General features: G+C 41.3%; 1 protein-coding gene across 6 annotated transcripts in view; it reads left to right on the plus strand.

The window, feature by feature from the left end:
* tfec (transcription factor EC) overlaps positions 1–18,983 on the plus strand; it is a 46,555-nt gene extending 27,572 nt beyond the window's left edge. Inside the window, exons 1-8 of one of the 6 annotated variants that reach the window (XM_087177058.1) lie at positions 6,148–9,919; positions 10,454–10,708; positions 11,486–11,587; positions 13,752–13,872; positions 15,005–15,061; positions 15,193–15,268; positions 16,204–16,351; positions 17,630–18,983. In XM_087177058.1, the coding sequence (XP_087033184.1) occupies positions 9,860–9,919; positions 10,454–10,708; positions 11,486–11,587; positions 13,752–13,872; positions 15,005–15,061; positions 15,193–15,268; positions 16,204–16,351; positions 17,630–18,154 (1,344 nt within the window). In that variant the 5' untranslated portion in view covers positions 6,148–9,859 and the 3' untranslated portion in view covers positions 18,155–18,983. Of the gene's footprint in view, positions 1–6,147; positions 9,920–10,453; positions 10,709–11,485; positions 11,588–13,751; positions 13,873–15,004; positions 15,062–15,192; positions 15,269–16,203; positions 16,352–17,629 lie in introns of those variants that run through there. The other 5 variants (XM_023417923.2, XM_087177056.1, XM_023417926.2 and 2 more) reach the window with 5 other exon arrangements.
* The last annotated feature ends 4,274 nt before the right edge of the window (positions 18,984–23,257 follow it).

The raw sequence follows: 23,257 nt of genomic DNA on the forward strand, positions 1-23,257 counted from the left end.
TGATATTTGCATTCTGCCTAGTGTCAGCTGGTTTCAGCTCTTCATGCCTTTTGCTTGCAGGGCAATACTGACAACTCTCCTCTATGGAAAGTAGTTAAGTTTGTCCAAAAACTTGCTATGTTTGTTGTTAAATGAGTCTGAAAATGAAAACTGTTGTGGAGCCACTGTAAATGACCCCTGCTGACATAACACCAAATCATATTGAAAGAGCAACAGCCAATGGCATAAGTTCAACAGTCGGCCGACCAATGGTATAACTTCATCACTCACTCAATCACTCACTCATGGACATTTGGCGTCGCACCGCTGAACCGTGGCCGGTCCAGCCAATAACTAATCTAAATCTTGCTTAAACATTGAACCGATTCAGGGCCATAACAATTCCCTTTGAAAGAGCGAGAATCATGGATTTTGCCATTTTGTCTTTCGGCCTTTACGCTGGCTTGAAAGGCCTTTACTTTGGTGAGCTGGGACTGTCTTGCAATCAATCATGTGCATAATTTTAATAAGACTTCATCTTCGTAGTTACAGTTGGAGCCCACCAGGGCTTCTTTTCACTGTCTGCCAAAGTGAGAGATTAAAGTTGTCTACAGTACAGCTTTCTGACATCATTCAGAGAAGCAACGCTAAGCACCGGTCTATCCTGTTCTAGCTCACTGGACAGTGAGGGTCAAGGATGAGGTGCCCCTTTCAGGAGCACAACCACTTCACAGCAGTTTACTCTCAATCCTCTGCTCTGCTCCTATTGCTCGGCAGCTTTGTGGCTGTGGCTTGAACATGCCTGTAAGTGGTGACCAAAAAGCAGATCCCATTTTCCTGTATGTGTCCATTTATCACTGTGGTTCCAAATCTGGGGATACTAACAAACACGCTGAATGTATTTTCTTCTTCATAAAACATTTGTAGAGCCAAGGTTTTCATCATTTTAAATCCTATATTGTTTACATCTTTTTGTCTTCTTCTTCCATTTCTTTGTTGGTGTAGGACTGAATTTCTTTGCAAGTTACTGCCACCACATGTAGATCAGTGGAGTGGTGTAAAATTGTCGGCAGCACTGTTGATGAATAAAAAAACATTGTCTGGTCGGTCTCCACTGACTTTAATCATGTATTTATCCTTGGCACAGAGAATGAGACACTATAGATTCTGTTTAACTCCTTCCTTCACTAGCCTATTATACCTAACTGCGATGAGGACAAGTTCATAGTTAGTCTCTTCTCAGAATAACAGAGTTCAGTAAGAATAGTTTACAATAAGCATATCGTCACCTTCCTAAAATAATGGCCTAAGTCATGTTTTGACAAAAATGTTTTTTTTGCCTAAATCACCCCCTCATGATGCTGGCCACCTCTGGTAAAATCGCCTGAATCCTCAGTTGAGGGGAACATGCAATTCTACCCCCGGTTGTATAATGGCCTATGTCAAAAGTGTGACTCTTTTGTTGAGTTTTTTGTGTTTCCTGAAAAACCTGAAAAAATGACTTAGGCCATTATTTTAAGAGGGTGTCGATATGTCAAAAACTGAGGCAATACAACCCTCCCCACTGGAAGTCACAGGTTACAGTGACCCTTTTGAATTACTACAGTAATTCAGTAAGACAGTTCAACAGAGATTTTACATATACATTTCAGTTCACTTAACCATTGTGTATTGAGCTGCCTGTGTGCTCCCTTGAGAGCACGAAATAAACAAAACGAAGACCCATTTGTAAAGATGTTGCTCGATAGTGCTCAATCTCCATAGGGTGAATTTAAAAGGGGATCTATAATGCTTTTCTTTATTTTCTGTCATAAATATGATGTTGAAATATGAGATGTCCATATTAAACATTTCCAAAGTTTCAAATAATTCAGTAAACATATGTAAAAGTAATCTCAGTGAGACAAAAGCTCAGGCATCTGACTGCTCTGAAAGCGAGGTTTCCAGCATTGTTTTTTCTTCTACTTCCACAACGAGCTGACGTTAACTCATCACGGATTCCTTCATTTGGTCATCTGCTCCAAGCACAGCTCGTTCTCCCAAAATAGACTGCTCACTATACTATAGTTGGGTGGCAAAGTAGACTACAGCATCGCAAGCGTGGACTTTTTCATTATCTTTCACAACCTATTTTTGTCCAGAATCAGCAGTATGCACTGTCCCCGAATGTTGGCATTGGATGTAAAGAAAACACAAATGTAATCCAGGGTTTTGATGATAGTCAAAAGCTAACAAACACCCAACCTAGCTTGTTAGTGACTGCATGAGACAACTTGGCCAGTGGACACTGGTTAGCTACACTATACATTAAAAAAAGGAAGTCATTCACTGGAAAATGAGAAAACTTAGAACATGAAGCAGCATGAATGTATTGACATTGTTACAGCTTCTATCAGCGTTACAACCTTTCCTGCGACTGGACAAAAGATGTTAGTGTATAAACCAATAGTGCACATAAACACGCACTAATTTAGGTGGCATACTGTACACTCAGTAACACAGGCTTATCCGATAAGAGAGCATCTAAGAATACACATAAGGAGCTAACTTTCATTACTATTTGTGTCTCTGTGAAGCTCTGTGTGCATACATGCATGAGTGCAGAGGGTCTACGATGTCTCAGGTGTTCCTCTGAACAGGCTCCTTTTCACTGCTCACAAAAAATAATGTGCTCGATCTGATTAAGCAGCAAAAATTGTATTATTCCATTTCGACTAATTGCATCTCCTCTGCACTGATGGAAAGGACAGGCTGCACTGCATCCTCCTCTCCTTCTCCTCCCCCTCTCCCTCTTTCTGAAGTCTTTCAGTTGACTGAAACTGCTTATGTAATGTTTGTTATTTGTAAAACTGGAAGTACATCAGTAAGTAACGAAGCCGAAATACTTTTTTATTGAGTTTTACTATATTATTTACGGTCTGTACACTCATATAGATCACATGTGTAGCTTTTTGATAACTTTAACAGTGGTGACGGCCCTATAAATGTGAATGTTGCAGACTCACGAGTGACTGACCAATGAAGTTACACCAGTGGTCAGCCGGCCGCTGGAGTTTCCCCATTGGTTGTTTCTCTTTCAAAATGATTTGGGCTTTCCCTCCGCAGACACACCTTCCTGTGCTGACAATGCGGCAGCTAACGTGAATAAGCTAGCTTTCTCTCTGAGTGATGATTTTACATGTAAATATAGCTGAAATCACCGCACTGCTGTCATCTTTAATGTATGTGTTTGTTCGCAGTTATAAAATCTGGGTTTTAGCAGTGCAGAGCAGCAGCTTGGAAATGACTTGGAACTGACTGCTGGTTAACATGTAGTCTTAAGGGGCCACGTTTCAGTCACTATTTCACTTGTTCCATTGTCTGACAACAGAAAGAGAAAAACATGAAAATGAGAACAGCTTTATTGGGAATTTGGTTGTAATAACATACTGTATATGTGAGCACAGAGAGTAGGAGAGAACCAAATGGATAAGGGACTGAAACCGACTGACAAGAGTGCAAATACTCTACGACCTGGTTCAGCCATGCACCAGGTTTTGACCTGGTCTTTTTCTTAAAATAAAACTTTAGTCCTTAAAGTTACTCAGCCAACTACTTGCTACAAAATAAACTTCATCAATAATACATTATTAATACAACTCTATCCCTTGTCGACACTGAATTTGTAGCCATAAAATGAGATAAAACACCAAAGAAAAAGTTGTTTGCTTTCTAAGTAGCCTACCAAAGTGCTGAGAAACTTTGTATCTTCTTTTCCTTTTAGTTAATCATAGTGTTTGTATTTTGTGTTCTACTGGTACAAACACAAATAGGCCAAGATCACAACTTGAGAACAGTGAGCTGATGTTTGCAAGGTCATGCATTCAAAATCTCTATTAGGCGTCACACCAAATGTGTTTTTGGTATGAAACGTTAAATATAAATGCAGAAAAATCATGTTTATTTACAATCAAAACTCCATAGAGTATCTTTAAGTCATTTTCCGACAAGGTGTCTTTACTTTAAGTTTGAATTTTAATTACTTCTACACCACTGTTGAGGCAGAGCATTTTCATAAATTCAATATTTCATCAAGGTAACAAGCACACATGCACACACACACTCTCACACACAGTTTCACATGTAATCCAGTTAAAATGGCTGTAATATTTAATTCATATGAGAATCATTAAAAGTGCAGTGGTGCCGTGTCCATTATGCATTCCTTTTCTAGCAGGATAAAACAGTCCTCAGATGTGGGAGCTGCACTTTGAAGTGTTGTCTCAGAAGCAGGCCAACTCTTACAGGAAGTCCCTGATGTTTAAAACATGCCATGTATGGGGACTAACAAAGGTGAGCACTTGTGGCTTAGCCCAAGATGAGGCAAAAATGGCCAGCTAGGAATTTAGATCTGATAGACTGCACACACACAGCGGATATCAAATAAACAAGAAGTAGACAAATATACACATGGGTAATGGTAGAGTTGTAAGAGCACAAAATACTGTAATGTGTATGTAGCAACAGACACGTGAAGATACACACTCTCACAGAGACACAAAAGCTGAGCATGTGTCATGTTGAGCTTCAAATTCAGACACATAAATAATGCTCCCCCATCCAGCTGACTGAGACAATACAGGCTATTATTTTGTTTGGTTATAATGAGAACTCAGTTTTGCAGAGATAACTGTACATACAGTATCTGACTCCCATTCTCTACATAATGAAATAATCCACCATGAACATGTGTGGGACCAACTGCAATTTACCAGCAGAGCAGACATTAGGTTATTGTGCATTAGAGGGTCAAACTGATTCTTTAAAAACATAATCTGTACTGGCTTGATTTAACCGAATCATTGTGATTCGATTTGCCCTATTACATTCAATGTCCTCAAATTAAGTTCTAATGTGTTTATCAAAGTGATTCAAAAGATATAAAAACCCTCAGTTAGTGTTTGTAATAATCACCGAATCAGCAGTGACTATAAAACTGTGGTCTCAAACCTCAGGAAACTGCAACATGCTGGATTTAACGAGAGAGTAATTAACAGAGGCCGGGTAAATGCAGCTCAGTAGATGGCAGGATGAAAGAAAAACTAGCAATATTCTGTTTTAGCGTTGTTAGCTGTAATGCTAACAATTTTGCAGGTGAATTTGGTGCAAATAAAATAAAATAAAAATAGTAGTATGATTTGCTTTAATAGAAAATTCTCAAATATATTTAATGTCTCGCTAACCCTAATAGTTGAACTCCACTGTCTTGTATTCAATAAGTCATTGGTTTCAGATTTAGTGGACTGTGTTATTATCTAGAGGCTGGGACTAAAGGGAACACTTCCAATGACCCTGTTCAATTTTGCTGTGTCCAGGAATTCTCTGAGAGCCATTCTGGGAAGTCCTGCTTTGGCCTTTGTTGTGGCCTGACAGTGACTGGGACATGACAGCACATTTGTGTGAGTGTACATCTGTGTGTTTTAGCACATTTGCACACATCCACAGATTACATTTTTATGCGTTTCCCTAGTTGAAGCCCTGGCTGCGGTTTGAGGGCTAAAAAGCCTTCCAAGGGAAGTGGGTGTCATGAAGATAACCTGGCAGAATGTGCTGAGCTGGGCTGGATGTTCTGCAGGCAGGGAAGTGATCCACAAGCAGGAACTCACATTCTGTCAAGTTATTACACCGCTACACACACACACACACACACACACACACACACACACACACACACACACACACACACACACACACACAGACACACACTTCAACCCCCCTAACTGCCGTCTGTATTTCTGCCTCTGTCAGGCCTTTCCCTGACCAAAAACACACACACATGCACTGACACACAAACACACACACACAGGAAACGGCCCGTGTGGCTCCCCAATAAGCTGATGTGTCATGCCTTCCTTTCCGATATTTCTGCAAAAGCTCAGGAAGAGAGGCTGCAGCACCTCTCTTCTTCTTCCTCTTCTCCCCCCCCTGCCTCGGTGAGACATGCAGCCATAGCCGTGACACTTCTTGTTCTTCTGTAAGAATTTGCAGCTCCTGTGGCAGGAGACGCTGCCACTCTGGGGGAGCCATGAGTCGTTGTTGTGTGGTCAAAGTGATCACCTTGACAGAGATCCAGCTTCTACAGGTAGGGGGAGCGACTCAGCTACAAGCCAGGGAAATTGGGACAAGATCACATGTAGAGAAGCATATGTGTGCAACTGTGTGTGCATTTGTTTGTGTTTGCATGCGAGAGATTGTCTGCGCTTATAACCAGAATAACTGAATAGCCACCGTGGAATGCAAATTTTGTGATCGGTTTGCTATCCCAGTCTTATCTTCCCTCACATTTCACAATCTAGGGTGTGTGGTTACAGCTATCTACTGGTTAGCAGGCTCAGCAAAAATACACTAGGCATGTCTGGGAAGGCTTTTTGTTCCACTTTCATCTTTTCTCCGTAGATTCAAGATGGGAAAAAGATACTTGAGCATTGCCATACTGCATTCCGTAACTGTGCCAGTATGTTGTAAAATACAGCATTTTGGAGAAATGAATCCAAATCTCCCACCAGGTTTTGTCCATAATTTGTACAGTTACTTAATGTCACCATCGCCCCCTGTTTCATAAGTTGTTGGATTTTTCTGAAGTGAAAGGAGAACTTGGGCAAGACTGAAACTCAGTTATGCAAGAGCTTTTCACTCAGAAGAAACACCTGTGAATGTGTCTGTTACAATGGAATTGTGAGTGCAGCATTTCAGTGGAACCAAAGAAATACATCTTTTAACTCCGAGGTAGATCACAACACTATTAAATCCATCTTACAAGCAGAGGCTGGAGAAATCACGGTTTGGGAGAATACATAAAACTGGACTCTAAGATTAAGCATGTTGCTGCAGTCCAGGGTTGAGTTTTTATCTCTGAGAAGAGAATTTGTGATTTTAATTATAACATAATTCAGTGCATTCACTGTAACAGCAGGATATGTATGCTATTTTCTTTCAAAGATATCTTAATAGAGAATTGCTGTGATATGCTTCATAGCTGCAGTATGCTGATGTGTGCACTTGCTTGCATGAGTCAGATACGTTTTCTTTATAACTGCTGGTAAAACATGTGATGAGATTTCACAGGAGAGCACAGCAAAGTATTTGTTGTTTGGATTTGATTAATCTGCTTCCTTCATGTGTGGTTAAAATTGTTGGAAGTACTGAAATAATGGAAGTGAATAAGTTAGGAGATGTCTGACTGAGAAAGAAAGAGAACTTGTGTGTGTGTGTGTGCGTGTGTGTGTGTGTGTTTGTGTGTGTTTGTGTGTGTGTGTGTGTGTCGAATGAGGATGTTGTCTGGTTCTGACATCTTTATTGTGCTATTCTAAATGTCTCCAATGAGGCTAATGAAGTTAGGAAAATGCAGCTGATCTCCTAATGACAGTAAAGTTTATATGTTTTAACTGGATGCAGGAAGTATAAAGCTAAAGTGGATAAATATTACTTTTGATATACAAAAATGTTGTACATATTAGGTGTTTACAAAGGTCAAATCTGACACATTTTGGAATTTTGAATTAATGACTGTTTGGATATCAGTGAATTGGCAGTTTTAGCCTACATGGTGTGGGTTTGCATGTCAGAAATAACTGTGCAAATGTGTGTAAATGGAAAGTGAACCTGTGACCTCTTCTCTAGCAGTAACCTCAGACACTGCCTCGATTGTTGTAGCAGGTGCCTGTAGCCATGTTGAGAAAGAGAAAAAGTGTCTGAAGTGTCTGAAACATCAAAAAAAAGTCACAACAATTTACGAACTGGAGCTTCGATTTATTAGATTCTTATCTATTTCCTGTCCTATGTGTAAAGAGTACAGTCTAGACCTGCTTTATATGAAAAGTGCCCTGAGATAACTTCTGTTATGATTTGGCTCTATATAAATAAAATTGGCTTGACTTGATTTGTGTATGGCGAGCATTGATAATTTTCAGCATGTCCTCTTCACACATGCACAGGCCTGCCATTGTCAAGGTTGGCCTTGGTGAGTGAAGCAACATTACCTCTCAAATCTAATCAGATTCCCTTAAGTGGATAACAAGCGTGTCTCCGGCATTTACAGTAGTGAGAAAGCCGAACTGAAACCAGGACAATCTGCTGTCACACAAAGCAGATGTGGTGTGTAGAAGTCCTGGCATCCCTCCTGCTAACCGTAGTGGGAAAAAATGTTGATTGGCTAACAACTGGCATCTTGTTTGGTCTGGAGAAGGCAGATAAGAGCTCTCAGTCACTACTGACAAGTTGAGTATTGTGATGAGCCTGTTCTTATTTAGGTGGATGGGTGGTGAATAAGAGCAGCTAGTCTAGCTGACGGAGGGAATTCAAAGCTGAGTTTTAGTATAAAGTCTAAAGCTGCCATAGCTAAAAGTCCCTATGGTTTAAGAATGCTGTAATAGTTCTCATTTAACTCGGAAAAACTTTCATTGCTGCTACAAGTCTAAAAACATGATGAGCTTCGTACTAGCGAGTTACTTATTTAATCAATTCTTTCTGTGTAACTTCTGAGAGAAGAAATGACTCATTCTTCCTCTTCAGCATTAAAAAATTGAATCACAAGCAATAAAACGCATGTCAATTAATTGAATTCACTACACCCCCCACACTTGATCTGACGTGACCAGTAGCTAAAGGTGGCTAATATTAGCAAATTTTTGTAGACTTTAGTTTAAATACCACTGTATAACGGGAATTACTGAGTGAGTTAGCTAACTTTAGCAGAAGCTGCTGTGGCCATTGTTCAGCAAAAGTTGCAGTCTCACTAAAGGTTTTCATCATCTGTGATTTTTCTTGATAAATGACACCTATTTTGAAAGTGTGCTCTAAATGTGACACCATGATGATGGATCAGATAATGAAAAAAATAAATTCCTCTTTAATATCACGTCTTCAGTGAAGTAATATAGCACAGTCTGCTGAATCTGCTGCTACACCCGCATAGTTGCTTATCTGAGTGTTCTTCTACTTCCAACTGATTAGCTGAGGTCAGTCATGGAAAAAGTAACCATTCAGAGATAAAAAATAAATAAATAAAAAAGCCCAGTGAGCACACTATTTTGTCCAGTGAATAGCATGCTTTTAAGAGGAAGTTCTGAGAAAATCTGGGTAATAGACACAGACAAGAGGACCAACAACTGACAAGACTAACATTATAAAATCTCTGCAAACAATGCATGTATTATTATTAAGTACTCCCAAAAATACTTTACAGGCCATAAACCAATAAAGCAAGTTATGACAGAGAGCTTCTTTGTGAGCTCTAGACCAGTAAGTAAATTAGACATTTTTAGGTGAGATGTTCCTTCTGAAAATAGCCCTAAATTTACAGTAATAAAGACCTCCAAATAGCTTTGTTGGAGTTATTGTTTTGGAAACTGATAATACTAAACCGTCTACATTGAAACAAGTGAATGAATGAAAAGGCTTGGTTAAAAATGGCATTAGAGAAGTTATTTAAAACCCCCAATGGGGAACAAGGGTCAATTGTGCTGCCAAAACCCTGGAGCAGGCAGAAGAGGACTTTTGGGAGCTGACCACTGATTGGTCAGTGAGACAGAAGAGGGCGGTCTCAATGAATTAGTGATAGACGCTAAAGGCAGATATCCTGCAGTGATCAAACCCTGGGTGATCTGACAGTCCAGTGTTTGAAGTGATTATCATGCTATGCAACATAAAGGCTTACCCCCAGCTTTGGGCCTAATTAGTTCACTTAGGGCCCTTATAAGACATTTGTAGGGGACTGGAGGGGACAGACACTCACTGAGAAGTCAGCAGATCAACAGGATAGTAGCAGCAGACCTGGATGCCTAAAGTTGACCTGCTGCTACACCAAAACAAACCAAACTGAAGATTATCTGCTTTTCTGAGAATGCCACACTTAACTGACTGCAGTTACTACATGATGCGGGACGCAACCAGAGCTTCAAATGTAAGAATATTGAAATTAAAAAAAAATTCTGAATTAATTGGTAAAATATTTTGTTGAAAAGTTTTATCATGTTTTCTAATGTAATGTATTTTTTTTAAGGCTTTTGTTACTGGTTTAGCAATCTTGACTGCTAGTGTGTGTATACGTATGTGCTACTGCATTGTATTGGTACTAAAATGCGAAATATGGTAACAATTTACTTGACAAAGGACCTTAAGAATGAGTCATAATTCCCATAAAGAAACTTGCTACATAAGAAAAATATGACTAAGTTTAATATGAGTGTTAACTTATATTTTACAAAATATAGGGAGTGACTAATAATGAGAAACTGTGACTCTCAACTATTTCTGTGTTTTGAATGAGGTCATCTTCTCGCAAAGCCGACAGCTACCGCAAACAACCCCTGTGCATATGCTCTTAGTCAGAGCTGTTTCAGTAATGTGAAAAACAAATGCGTAATCTCCCACCTACTGAACTGATCTCTGATTCAGGACACTAACTGAAAGCATGTATGATTTGATTTTGCTGCAGGTACAAAGCCACCTGGAGAACTCCAAGTTCCACCTCCACCAGAGCCAGAATCAGCAGGTCAAGCAGTACCTGACGCTGGGCTCCAAGCTGGCCTCATCGGCTGGGCAGGGCCACGCGGTGCCGCATCCACACGCCCCTGGCCAGCCACTGGCCACCGTGCCGATCATGAGGAATGGACACATGCCCTCTGTCAGCGACAGCAGCAACCCCAACAGCCCTGTCACCCTGCTCACTATGGCCAATCATGACAGCGAGGTGAGTGACCTTATGGAAAAAGAAAGCGTCTGAATGTGAATTAAGATGCTGCTGAATTTATGGAACTGAAATTGAGAAAAATCTAAATGTGCCTGGTGGTGACTGGAAAAGAATGAAATTGCAACAAAACATTTTAACCACAGATGAACTGTGGGTCATAATTTTTGTGGATTTCGCAACATTCTTGACTGTTGACTCTTTACTGTTAGGACTCCATATTCCTGTCAAAAATATATCTTGTTATTTTTCATAGCCACTAGTAAGACTTTTGCTGTAGTCCCTTTAAATTCTTTCAAATTAAGAGAGATAAATCATGGCTGACACTTTGCTGGGATGGACAGTCAACATACAGTATAATTCACAAGCACGAATGACTACGACTAAATTCCTAACTGGACTGGGTTTGAATCTCTACAATACAGAGAGTAGGTCAGACTAATCATCTAAACAAAGTGATGCCATTATTGATCTCCCTCTCTCTCTGATGTGCTCATCAATAACTTCAGACATGCAGTCTCTGATGAGAGAACCCCTTCAAAGAAGGAAACTAGTTTGATAACAGATGCATGTTTTTCCCGCTACCACTGCTAACTAATTTCTGCGGTGGAGAACTTGCCTGTTATTGGATTAGTCTCCCGACAGTCCCTCCCCTCCCTCGTGTCTATTTTGGTTTGAATGTTGAGATTTCAAAAGTTCAGACTTGGACAGTATTGAAATTTCTGGTACAAACATAATCAATCTGTCCATGAGTACACTGAAATTACTGTTTTCTTTTAGTTTCCAATGGATGAAGTTATTGATGACCTAATTAGTCTTGAATCCGGTTTCAATGATGGAGGCTTGGATTGCATGGAGCCTAACATCATAATGCAAAACAATGTAAGTATGAATCACACTAACTATTGCCCTAACAGCTGCACACTAACACTGTTTAGAAATGCTACAGACTGTCAATGGTATGAAGGTCTTTTGTATTGATTATGGCAACATATCTCTTGCTTGTTACGCACATTGTTTTTAAGTTAGGTAAGTCAAGTTAAATTTAATTAATGACTTCTCTCTTGTTGAACTGGGACTTGAGTGACGTTCCTTCACCCACACATTTAGGTGCAGGCTTGACTAGCTTGGGAAAAGGGGGACCTGTCTTAGTTTGAGGGCAGCTTAAGTCTAGAGATGAGTCAAAGTTCATTGGAGCTTAGCAACATTTCTCACATTACTCAAGAAGTTTAACAACGAAGATTAAGTTAAAAAGAAGGATGATGTGGACAGAGGTACATAATTAATGACAATATGACAATAGAAGTCGCTAAATTTAAACTGATTCTCTTACTAAAGTCCATTCTTGGGAGGACTAGAACTGGCACCACAGACAAACACTATCAGCAGGATTCATAGCCAGGAAGGAATTCAAAAACTCTGGGCAAAAATGTGGGACAAGGGGTCCATTTGGCCAGCGAACACAGCAACACCTGAAGCAAATACAGAGAGAGTTTGTGGGATGGGAACACTGGGAATCTGGCCCTAACTCCTTAAATACAGAGACAGAGTGGTAGACAAAGAATCATACACACAGATAAAGTGACACGGAGAAAAACACAACAGATACTGTGACAGAGAAGGAATGAGAGGGGGGAGGAAAAGATAAGGCGTGGGGGAGGAGGGGGTGTAGGTTTAAAATGAGGACAGAGGCGCAGCAGAGGAGTGAGGGGTGGGAGATTTTGTTGGAGAGGGTTTCTGAGCCATTGGATTGGGCTAATGCATACACTCCCCATGGGCTTGTTCAGAAATGATACCATGCTTAAATGGATCAATTCATCCTAATTAGTCATACAGTACGATGCATCACGTCGTTTCGCCGTGTCAACACATCCAGGAACACAGACAGGAGAGGGATTGAAGTGATTACAATAGGAGTAGTAGGGGAATTGTTGCAATCTTTCATTTTGATAAGCATTTTTGTCCCCTCCTCCTACTCCCTCTCCTTCCTCCCATCTTGGTGAGATAATGAGAAAAAAAAGAAACCCACATGCAAACCGAACCAACTGCAGAAATTTGAAATGTCTGCAGTTTTCCCTCTGTTTTTTGTTTCCTCATCTCCTCTTTTTTTTTGCTCTCCATTCCTTCCCATCTCTTGACTTGACAAGCCGCCTTATCACATTCACCAGTCTAGTAGTTAGATTTGACACACATGTCGTGGATAAAATTGGCTGTGCGCATCTTTGAATCCATGGTGGCTTCTGTGGCGTTTTCCCATAAATACACAAATGCGAATTAGACACACATGTGTGTCAGCACGCTATATCTTGACATCTCCCCCCGTCCGTGAAAAGGCGTCATTATCGCAGAACTGATGCATGCTTTCCCAGACGAGAAGAGACCCGTAGGAAAACAGTTTTGCCTCTGTTCAAGCAGTTGACCTAGCTAGCCTTTTCATCTCTAATGGGATGCTATTTTCAACACAGAGCACATCTCTGTGTTAGGGCCACTTTCAAGTGGGAGGGGGAGGGGGGGCGGGGGTGTGTTTTAAAATGGTGGCATTAGCAGATCAAGACACTATGTTTGGCCAAACCAAATCCAAGAGAGCAACTAGCCTGGATTTGGGGTCAGGGTTAGATGGAGTAAGGCTGGAGGACAGCAACCCTTTACTGACCTAGCTTCTGCAAGGTTAAGACCTTGTTAAGTTGTTTTTACTCTTTGTGATGCAAGATGAGCAGGCGATCTGAACGTGACAGCAATTCAAGACAACAGCACTGGGTTTGCCTTGTCCTGCTGTGGCAGACATGTGGATACTGTAGCTCCCTGCTGGTGGGGGTCCAGAGCCAGAGGCCTGGGGGCTGACAACCATCTCTGAACTCCACTCGCCTCTTGTCATTTTTTGACAAACAAAGCCACACAGCAGCTAAAAACAACTATTTGTGTTGTGGCTTTTGTTAAAGTGTGAAAGGAAACAGCGTTGTCTGTGTGTGTGAAATGTAAATGTGTTTCCCCTGTGACTGACCCTCTCTCTTTCTTTTCTCTCCCTTTCCCCATTCTCCTCCCTCAGGTGTCCCTCAGTAGCAGCATGCTGGACGTCTATGGGGGTGAACAAGGTATGAACGCCCCTAATGGTGGAATGAGTCCCACATCTAACCCCACAAAGCTCACTGTAAAAAGGGAATACACAGGTATGAACTCATACCATAGCACTGATCAAACAACTAACCAATTAATAAGTTATCACAAGCTCACATTCCTGCACAAGTTAAAAATCACACAAAGATCTGGTTGTTAGAAGAAGAGATTTCAGGGAGGAACTAAAACAGTCCTAAACATTGAAGCTTTGAGCATAAGAACAGAGTATACCTGTGTTAGCTATAAATGGCAACATATGTGCATCTGTTCCAGCTAAAATCGAGTCCAATTACATGTGTCAGGCAAACGGACAAATATGTAAGCTGATTTGTGTGTGACAAGCAGGACAGTGTTTGTCAAACACTGTCCTGCTTGTCATTGGTTCTGTTAATAGGCCGTAGAAACGTGTAGACTTTTTGTCACAGTGCAAAAACAGTGGTCCCTTTAAGACATTTCTTATTAATGTCATGCATCAAGCAAAGAAGCCTAATTGATTTAGGAAATCGAAAGGATGCCTGAAGAACCCTTCACTCTCAATGGGCAAATAAGTAAATTGCCATTTGGTTCATTTGAGTGTGGGCGGAGAGGACAATGGGCTGTTACACAGAGTTTAAATTGTCTTGATTGAATCAACAGAGACAAATTGGGAAATCCAATCTCAGGTCCCCAATTATGTAATTTGGAAGAATGTGAATACAAATATGGCTGCACAGACATTTTTGTCCCTCTCCAGGACAGATTAGTGAATTTGCTAAACTGTCTTAATTATGGAGTAAGTAGTTTAAAAGTGGTTACCCTTTTCTTTTCTTTTTTTTCCCACAATGAGCTTCGGACATGCTGGAGGGGATAAACTGGGCTCTTTCAGTGTCTGTATTTTTGTGTGTGTGTGTGTGTGTGTGTATGTGTGTTTGTGTGTGTGTGTGTGTGTGTGTGTGTGTGTGTGTGTGTGTGTGTGTGTGTGTGTGTGTGTGTGTGTAAGGAGATCAAACTTGTGTCTGTGGCGTAGGCTAATGCGTGGAAACTCCACATTCTAGCTGACCCCAGCGATGAACTCCCTCAAAACAACTGATTGTGCGTCTCCTGACTGGACCTTTTGTGTTGTTTTGTGTTCGTTGTCTTTCAGTTTCTAAATTAGTGTGCACTGCTAATCAATTCGTTCCCCTCTGTGATTTATTTTTTTGACAGAACACGACACAAGGGTGATGGCCAAAGAGAGACAGAAGAAAGACAACCATAATTTGAGTAAGTGTCCCCCCACTGCCTTTCAACTCCCTCACAGTTTATGATCTAAATATGAGTTACGGCTAGCCTTTAGCGCAGCAGCTGACAACGCTCTAATCAGCTCTTTCTCTTCTTTTGTTCTGCTTGCTTAGTTGAAAGAAGGAGAAGATACAACATCAACTACAGGATTAAGGAGCTGGGGACCCTCATACCAAAGTCGAATGACCCGTAAGTTCCGAAATCTGAAATGTATTCACTGAAACAAAGCCCTGCTTCTCTTTACTTTATATCACTGAAACAACTGCAAGAACTTGTCTGGCAGGGAAGTGCATTAAATTCTGAGCACAAAGACACTCTAAATGTTGTTCATTGAATTCAAATGAGAACTCAAGCACATTTCAGTCATATTTCAAGGGTGCACTTGAACTTCCATTGTAGTCTGCGCTCCAAGAGCTGTACATCCTCTTGCTGGGTCCCGGCTGTTCAGCTCAAAGCATGAATGATGAGGGAGGGGTCAAATGCAAAGAAGCAGGCCACACCATTTGAATCAAAGTTTGAAGCACAATTGGAACATAGAGATGGAGTATGGCGCTGAATTGAAATCCACCGGCCATCTTTCGCAATTGAACTTTGCTTCAAATTTAAATGGGAGGTTAGCGTTGTCATTGTGCCATTAACACGGGATAAAAGAGATTATTAGCCGCTGATCAGACCAACGTCTCACTTGTGTGGAAAAGGACAATTTTACCACAGTTCCCCTTTCCTTTTTAAAAAAGCAATAATATCTGCAAAAGAATGACTTGCACTCTACAACCTTAAGTCCATTGCTCCATTTTTCCCCCTGTCTTCCTACTTAGCTCATTTTCCCTCACCTATTTTTACTCGAGGATTAATTTTACCGAACAAGGAGGTACGAGAATGGACTTTCCACATAGCTACTTAACTATTCTATTAAAATTCCTATTCAGAGTCCCCATGTAATGTCCAAGGATGAGTAATTGCCCAATGTAAATCACCATTTCCTATTCATATCATAAAAGGGGTAAAAACCTCTGTGTTAAAACTTTTCCCCATTTTTTTTTTTTTTTTATCGTGGAGGATATTCTGCCGACATCAGGGGGTTCTGTGTAAAAGGTTATCTTTTACATTTCTCCTTTCTGCAGAGACATGCGCTGGAACAAAGGCACCATCCTGAAGGCCTCGGTGGAGTACATAAGGTGGCTGCAGAAGGAGCAGCAGCACGCTCGGGAGCTGGAGAGCCGACAGAAGAAGCTGGAGCAAGCGAACAGGAGGCTGCTGCTGAGGATCCAGGTAATAAAATGCAGCAGTCTGTGTTCAGTGTGTTTTTGTGGTAATAAAACATATGGTTGAACCGTGAAGTCACAATAATACGGAGGGGAAAACATGAGAAATGAAAAGGTGGCAAAAGTAATGTTGAAAGTGAATCTAATTAAATTCCTACTTTTAAACAAGTGGTCCAAGCTCACCATAATTCTTAAAAAAAATACATATATATAAATATATACAATCTTTACTTATCTAAAAAATCAGTTAACATTATTTCACTTGTTAAAGGGAAGAAAGCTTAGACTTCATGTCTTCACATGTCGCTCTAACACGAAAGCAGCTATGAATTTAGTCAGAGACAGTACACCAGTCAGCTCACTAATGTCTCACTAATGTCTTAGTATGTAAATTCACTGAGCGCCACGGCAGCATCCAATTACACTTTCATATTCATATTATTGAGTTGCTTACAAACAGACTTCAGTTTCACCATGTCAAAGATCAGATCATACAGAAGGCTCATTGACTCCATCATCCTCATGTACTTCACTTCACACTGCTAATTTCCATCTCTTTACAATCCCAAAATCTTAACTCAACTGGCAACTGTTGTTTACATGAGGCCCTTACAGCACCCCACCCCCAAACCTCCTCCTCCCGTTCTCTCTAATCTAATCTAAGGGAACTCAGTTCGAATTACCTGATGGATAAACACAATGACCTCAGTTCTTTCAGCGGAAATAAAAGCAGGTCAGAAATAGATGATGAGCAGTTATAGAAGAGATGCACGGTGACACATGCATGCACAGAGGTCAGCAGATACACTGTGTGCACACTTCTGTGCACACACAGATTGTGGTTTGTCTGAGATTACCACAGTGACACAAACATCTGTTATCATCCTCAAAGATGACAAAAGTATCCAGGAAACCTTCACCCCCGCTGACGATAAAGGTCAAAGCGGGCTCTGTGATGACACTGATAAGTGATCAGTGCTCATCGCATATTGTGTGATCTGTGAGAAGGTGTGAGTGGGAGAGGAATGTGTGTCAACACCCAAACTTCCCAGCATAACCTCAGTATGTGGAGGAGATGTGAAAAAAGATGCGCTGTAGATATTCCCAGTGTTAGTCCACTGTAAATCTGCTAAAAGCTCAGGACATTTAGATATTCAGACATTTTTAGCTATTTATTCTGATCATTTCTAGACTAACTACAATGAGTGAGCAGGTAATTTTCTGAACAACACTTTAGAAATTGATCCAATCTTTAACTAATGGTTTCTCTTCCTTTGTTTTCCAGGAGCTTGAGATCCAGGCACGAGCACATGGCCTCCCAAACATGGCTACAGCCTTGGGGACAGTTGAACTATCCACCCACCTCCTCAAACAGCAACAGCAGCAACAGCAGCAACAGCAGCAACAGCAACAGCAGCAGCAGCAGCAGCAGCAACAGCAGTCGTCTCCCCAGGCCCACCAGGCCCAGCAGCCCCAGCAGCCCCCCCTGTACCAGGAAGACCCCAGCAGCGACTACCTCCAGAGGCTAGCTGTGGTGGCTGGGGTGCCTTCCATCCCCACTGCCAGTGGGCCACAGGATCACATCACGGGCACTGATGGCTGCACCACGTTCTCTGACCCGCTGTCCCACTTCACAGACTTCTTCAGTGCTACGCTCAAGGAGGAGCACCGGCTGGACGAGATCCTGATGGACGACCCGCTCTCGCCGTTTGGCACCGACCCTCTCCTGTCAGCCGGCTCGCCTGGAGCTGCATCCAAGGACAGCAGCCGCAGGAGCAGCTTTAGCTCTGCCGGGGGTGACGACCTATAATGGGGCCCCTCTTCAGAACATATTCTTGTTATCTCCTCATGACAACACGGTTGTAATCCCCAGTGTTAAAGGGCACACACAGAGCCTCTAAAAGACTGAGTGACGGCTCCAGGCATACGATGATGACCACTCACAGGGTTGCAAGTAATTTAAATGACAGCTGACACACCTGACAGAGCCCCACAAAGTGCCACCCTGTATATAAAATGTGTAATCCTTGTTCCTTCTCTAAAGCTCAGCGGAACCAAAAACATCCCAAGGATCTTCTGCTGCACCACCTGCTCTTTTTTTGAATTTTTTAACTTTACTACAGACAATGAATATGTTTCTCTGCCTCCCAGACACAGCAGAAACAGACTCAGAAGAAAAAGGGAGACACTTATCAGCCTTTATGTACATAATGTAAATGACCAAGTCTGCTGTTTGTTTGTTTGTTTTTTGGTAAACACTGTGGTAGCTGTACACTGTAACATGCAAAATAATCACTGAAAACCTGCCCCAACTGTCTGTTTTTAATGAAAATACCACTCCTCTACAAAAGGATTTTCAACAGTTGCTGTCAGGATTGTGATTATGTGATGTGCCTTATTTGAACTGCCAGTTTGTCTTAAAAGAAAATCATGTAACTGATGTACTCACTGCCATGTCTAACATGTCCTGTGTCACTGTCTGTGTCTTTTTAGGTGTTTTTGTTAAATAAGTGTTTGTGTATTTATATATGTTTTAATCCATGTATTCATAAAAAAGATATATATTATCTTTTGTTACCTTTTTTATTCTTAGTAGGGGTGGAAAAATATAATAAACCCCTTTTTTTTGATATACTTGATTTTGGCTTCTTGTTGTCGTCTCACAGAGGACCTCACTTACTCGAGCGTTCATACACCCTCACACAGCTCTCAAAAAAATATACTTTAACTGCAGTTCTATTCTTAAATGTTACATATATCCCCTTAAAAAAAACAGGAAAATAAAAGTTGCTAAACACTGACGTACGCGCTAGTGGTAATCTGAGTACGAAATGATCTTTCTGGAAAACAACAGGACTAAAAAGAGTGAACAAAGTCTGAAAAGTTTCGCGGTGGAAGGTGAAGGGCCGGCTTACAAGGTGGCTGATTGGCAATGAATGGCAGAAAGGAGAAGAGAGTAGGGAAATTGGATAATAAAGACAAGTAGAGGAGGAGTAATAATTCTGATGAGCCTACTGTGAGCTGATGAGCCCTTGAGGATGAATAATGGCGAGGGATAAAGAGTTGCTATGAGAGCTGTTAGCTGAGAGCTAAGAAAGTTTCCTTTGAGGTAATCTGGATGAGGAGATGTGTCCTTTCATACTGCAGGAGGAACACGATCATAAACTGTTTGTATCGTGGATAAGGTTTGCTGAAGAAAACCTTGTTTGTGACATAGTGATAAAAAAACAAACAAACTTTGACCCATTTGTGATCACACGTCTTACAAACTTACTGTTTTGTCTGGTTGTATCATTCAGAACTCAATCATCAACATGTAGTTTTCTTATCTTGAAGTCATGCATTAATAATACAACAAACAGACAAGTATAAAAACACACACACCAATATTTCCCAAATGAGTTTCTCAAAGCCTCTCTGAATTAATGTTTTAGTGTTATTAGCGTGTGTTTCTCTATAATGAAATCGAAACACTCCCTCGTGTGCATCTCCTCTTTAGCTGCAAATAAGACTGAAGCAATCAATCATTACGCGGTATAGCCACTCCAACTACAAAGTGGTGAGTGATGTTTATGGGTAATTGGCCAAAGCAGTTATGGAAGGTAAATATAGATTTTCATTATGCTAAAAAAAACATGAAGAGTATCTAAGAAAGAGTCAGCATGAGTAAAATTTCAAAAGGCTCAATTTACATTTTGATTTTCAATGATTTTTTTTTCTCCTTTCTTGTTTTACTAAACTTGAGAAAAAAAATACACAAATCCAATTAGTGTTAGTGCAGGAGTTGATGAAAGTCAAAGTCAAATGTAGAATAATACTGATGAATACCCTTTACCTTTATGAAAGTATTGACAGATTCAGAAAAAATAATACTTACCAATTCACATAACACTCTTTTCAGGCTTCCCCAGGGGGACAAAGCATACTATCCTAAAAAGGAAAGTCAGATTAAACTTCCTAACTAATTCATTTCTTTCCATATCAAAGGCTATCGTGGACAAAGTTCAAGGCCAGTTATGCACTGGCTTCAAAAGGAAATGTGGTCGGATGAGGCAACGGTGACATCAGAACAAGCGACTTTTTTATTTGGAATATCACAGTTCATCAACCCATGGTTTTGGAAACGTACAGGAACTGATGTGAAAGCGAAGTGGGATGTGTCGACAGCGGATTGAGAAAACAGCGTGGATATCTGATACGGCTATTATGTTAGAGACATCAGCTGCATATGTTAAGAGGAGAACATAAATTTGAACATGTAAAACAAATTTGGGAAAGTTTGCGATCCTACAACCGACATCTCTCACTTCCTCTGCTCTTTCGCTGATCGCCTTCATGAGAAACAGATTTAAGGTTTCTGGGTTATTACGGTATCAGCCAAAAACTGAACACCTTGTAAAATAATCTTTCCATTTCTTTTTTTTTTGTTTTACTATTGCATGCCCAGCAAAATGGTCTCCCTGAATGAATTACCTCACTCCTTGGATAAAAGGGCTGCTGCTGTGTCAAATGTCCAACAGCAGGTGGCAGCAATGGGCTGTGTTTTGTCCTCGCACTGTGCAGCGTGTTAATAAAGAGAAACCCAACACAGGCGTATGGTACAACAGAGAACATTTGTGGTGGATTATTTCAAAAGGCCTATAAACTAAAATTCCTTATAGTGGTAAACAGTGCTTTCACATATGGAATGGTGCTTTGCCAGTATATACTAAAGTCCATGGTACTCCCTATACTTCCTGGTATAAACTGACAAATCTAAAGAAGGCAAGTGATGTCGTGAACCTCACAGCGGAGTCGTTCTGTCACCAAAACAACGTTGTCAGACCTCCTGCCACCCACCAACACTGACACCACCACTGAGCAGGAGAAGCTGTCACCTGCGCGGATGCCACAGCTGCCAGCGTGCTACAATGCACTCACCTGTCGAGCCTGCCATTGGCAACTCTTAATCACCTCCCGCTGAGGTGACTCACTTTGGAGCGCAGCAAACACACACTGGCACAGGGCCGCACACACTCAACTGGCACACAAACAAGCCTAATCAAATGTGCTTGTGTGCAAACAGAAATGCACACATATGCATACCACACACACACACACACACACACACACACACACACACACACACACACACTATGCACACGCGCTCACAGGTGTGTATTTCAGTGCACCTCATTGCCACACATACGAGAAAGCGAAAGGGGAAAAAAAAATAACCACCTAAAAGCCCTCATCAGGATCTGGACTGTGACAAGACTTGTGCACAAATTAGGTGAAATTTGAGTGGGAATAACAATATGACAGCCAGCAGTGAGGCACCAAACATCAAGTGTCATATCTATTTTCAGCCATGACTCAGAGCTGTGTGACAAACAACACCATGCTGCTTCTCAATCAGTCAGCCCGTCTACTGGAAATGTGGCAATATAGGCCCTGGATGAGTTTTCCCTTCAGGAAAAATAAGAAATGATCTGAGGTTAAGGTCAAAGTTAAAGGTGAAATGATAAAAATTTTAGCCAAATTTTCAGCAAATCTTTTAATAATCAGCCACTCAAAAGATTTGTATCGTCACTCTAGTGCTCCAGAGTAATTCATCCCTTGACTCTTTAGGGCATTGGCCTCCATGCTGTTTTTATTAAGGACCACACCCTGACCAGTGCCTGACAAACTCCCACGTCACTAGACTAGCAAGGCCTCATGTGCATTAACGATGGAACACAAGCGAGATGAAAAAAAAGTGGCTGGGCCTTCTCGAGATGCTATAAAATTAATGCGATTTCCAGACTTTTTATGAATCGAGCCAGATGCCAAATACATAACTTCAAACAAATTGACTTCCAATTATTGGTGCAGCGCACCACTTCCAGATGTGCAACAGATGGGGCCAGGGCGACCGAAGGTGTCTCAACCCGCGCTTTGTGTTATTCTGCAGTAAAACGGCAGTACAGTTGTATGTGTTTTAAATCACCGTGGGCTGTGGGCTGGAGGTGAAGGGAAGGACAGGGGGATAGTGGAGGAAAAATGAAAGCACATCATTAGGAAAATGTAAATCTACACAGCACAGACAGTGGAGCTCCATATGTAGCATTAATACAGCCTGATATTATGTAAAGGCAGATGAGATGCTGGGGCTGAAAGCTGGAGCTGTATCAAGGAGGTGGGGGATTCACAAATGTAAATGTTAATGTGATCTCTGCTGTATCTTCCAGTGCCGGGATTAAATGGTAAAAAGGAACAATTATGGGGCTCGCTTTTTTTTTTGTGCATATGTTAATAGCTTACAATATCCTTGCATACATAAAGAACATTAGATATGATTAGAAGATATCCACAGTATATAGCTTTATATATTAGAAGGTTTTACAATAGTCATAAGTAGCACTGCACTCTGTTCCACTGTTAATGAAGTCTCTTCGTAGAAACTTTAAATAATTTGATTAGTCACTGTTAAAGCTACATAAAAAGTAAAACAAATGTGATTCTGAGTGAGAAAAGTAGCTGAGCACAGACTTCTTTTCACTGCAGAGGAAACTAATAGAATATCCAATAGTGGTATGGTGTCCTGGGAGGGTCATGGCTCTGATCCCATTATAACCACAGACTTGGGCCCTGAGGGAGCCAAAATGGCTGTGTATCTTTCCCAGAGCCCATATTGAAGCAGTCTGCTGGGGCCCTATCTACTTTACTAGCAGTCAGCTTGAGCACCACAGGTCCCCCCCTCTGATCCTTGGGGCCAAAGAGCTTTTCCTCGCTGCCTCTCTGTTTTCACGTATCTTAGGCCGTCTATTCAAATACAGCAGAGAGCGGGGACCGCTTTGCTTGGCCATCGTACCTCTGCGCTGCCTTTAATTCCCCCGCCCTGTCAGAGTTGTATGCTAATCCAGCTAGCGACCCCCCACCGCCCCCCCAGCCC

This window comes from Seriola lalandi, unplaced genomic scaffold (assembly GCF_002814215.2).
Source record: "Seriola lalandi dorsalis isolate HSWRI2012SDOR001 ecotype SW California unplaced genomic scaffold, Sedor1 jcf7180002054579, whole genome shotgun sequence".
Classification (NCBI taxonomy): Eukaryota; Metazoa; Chordata; class Actinopteri; order Carangiformes; family Carangidae; genus Seriola; species Seriola lalandi.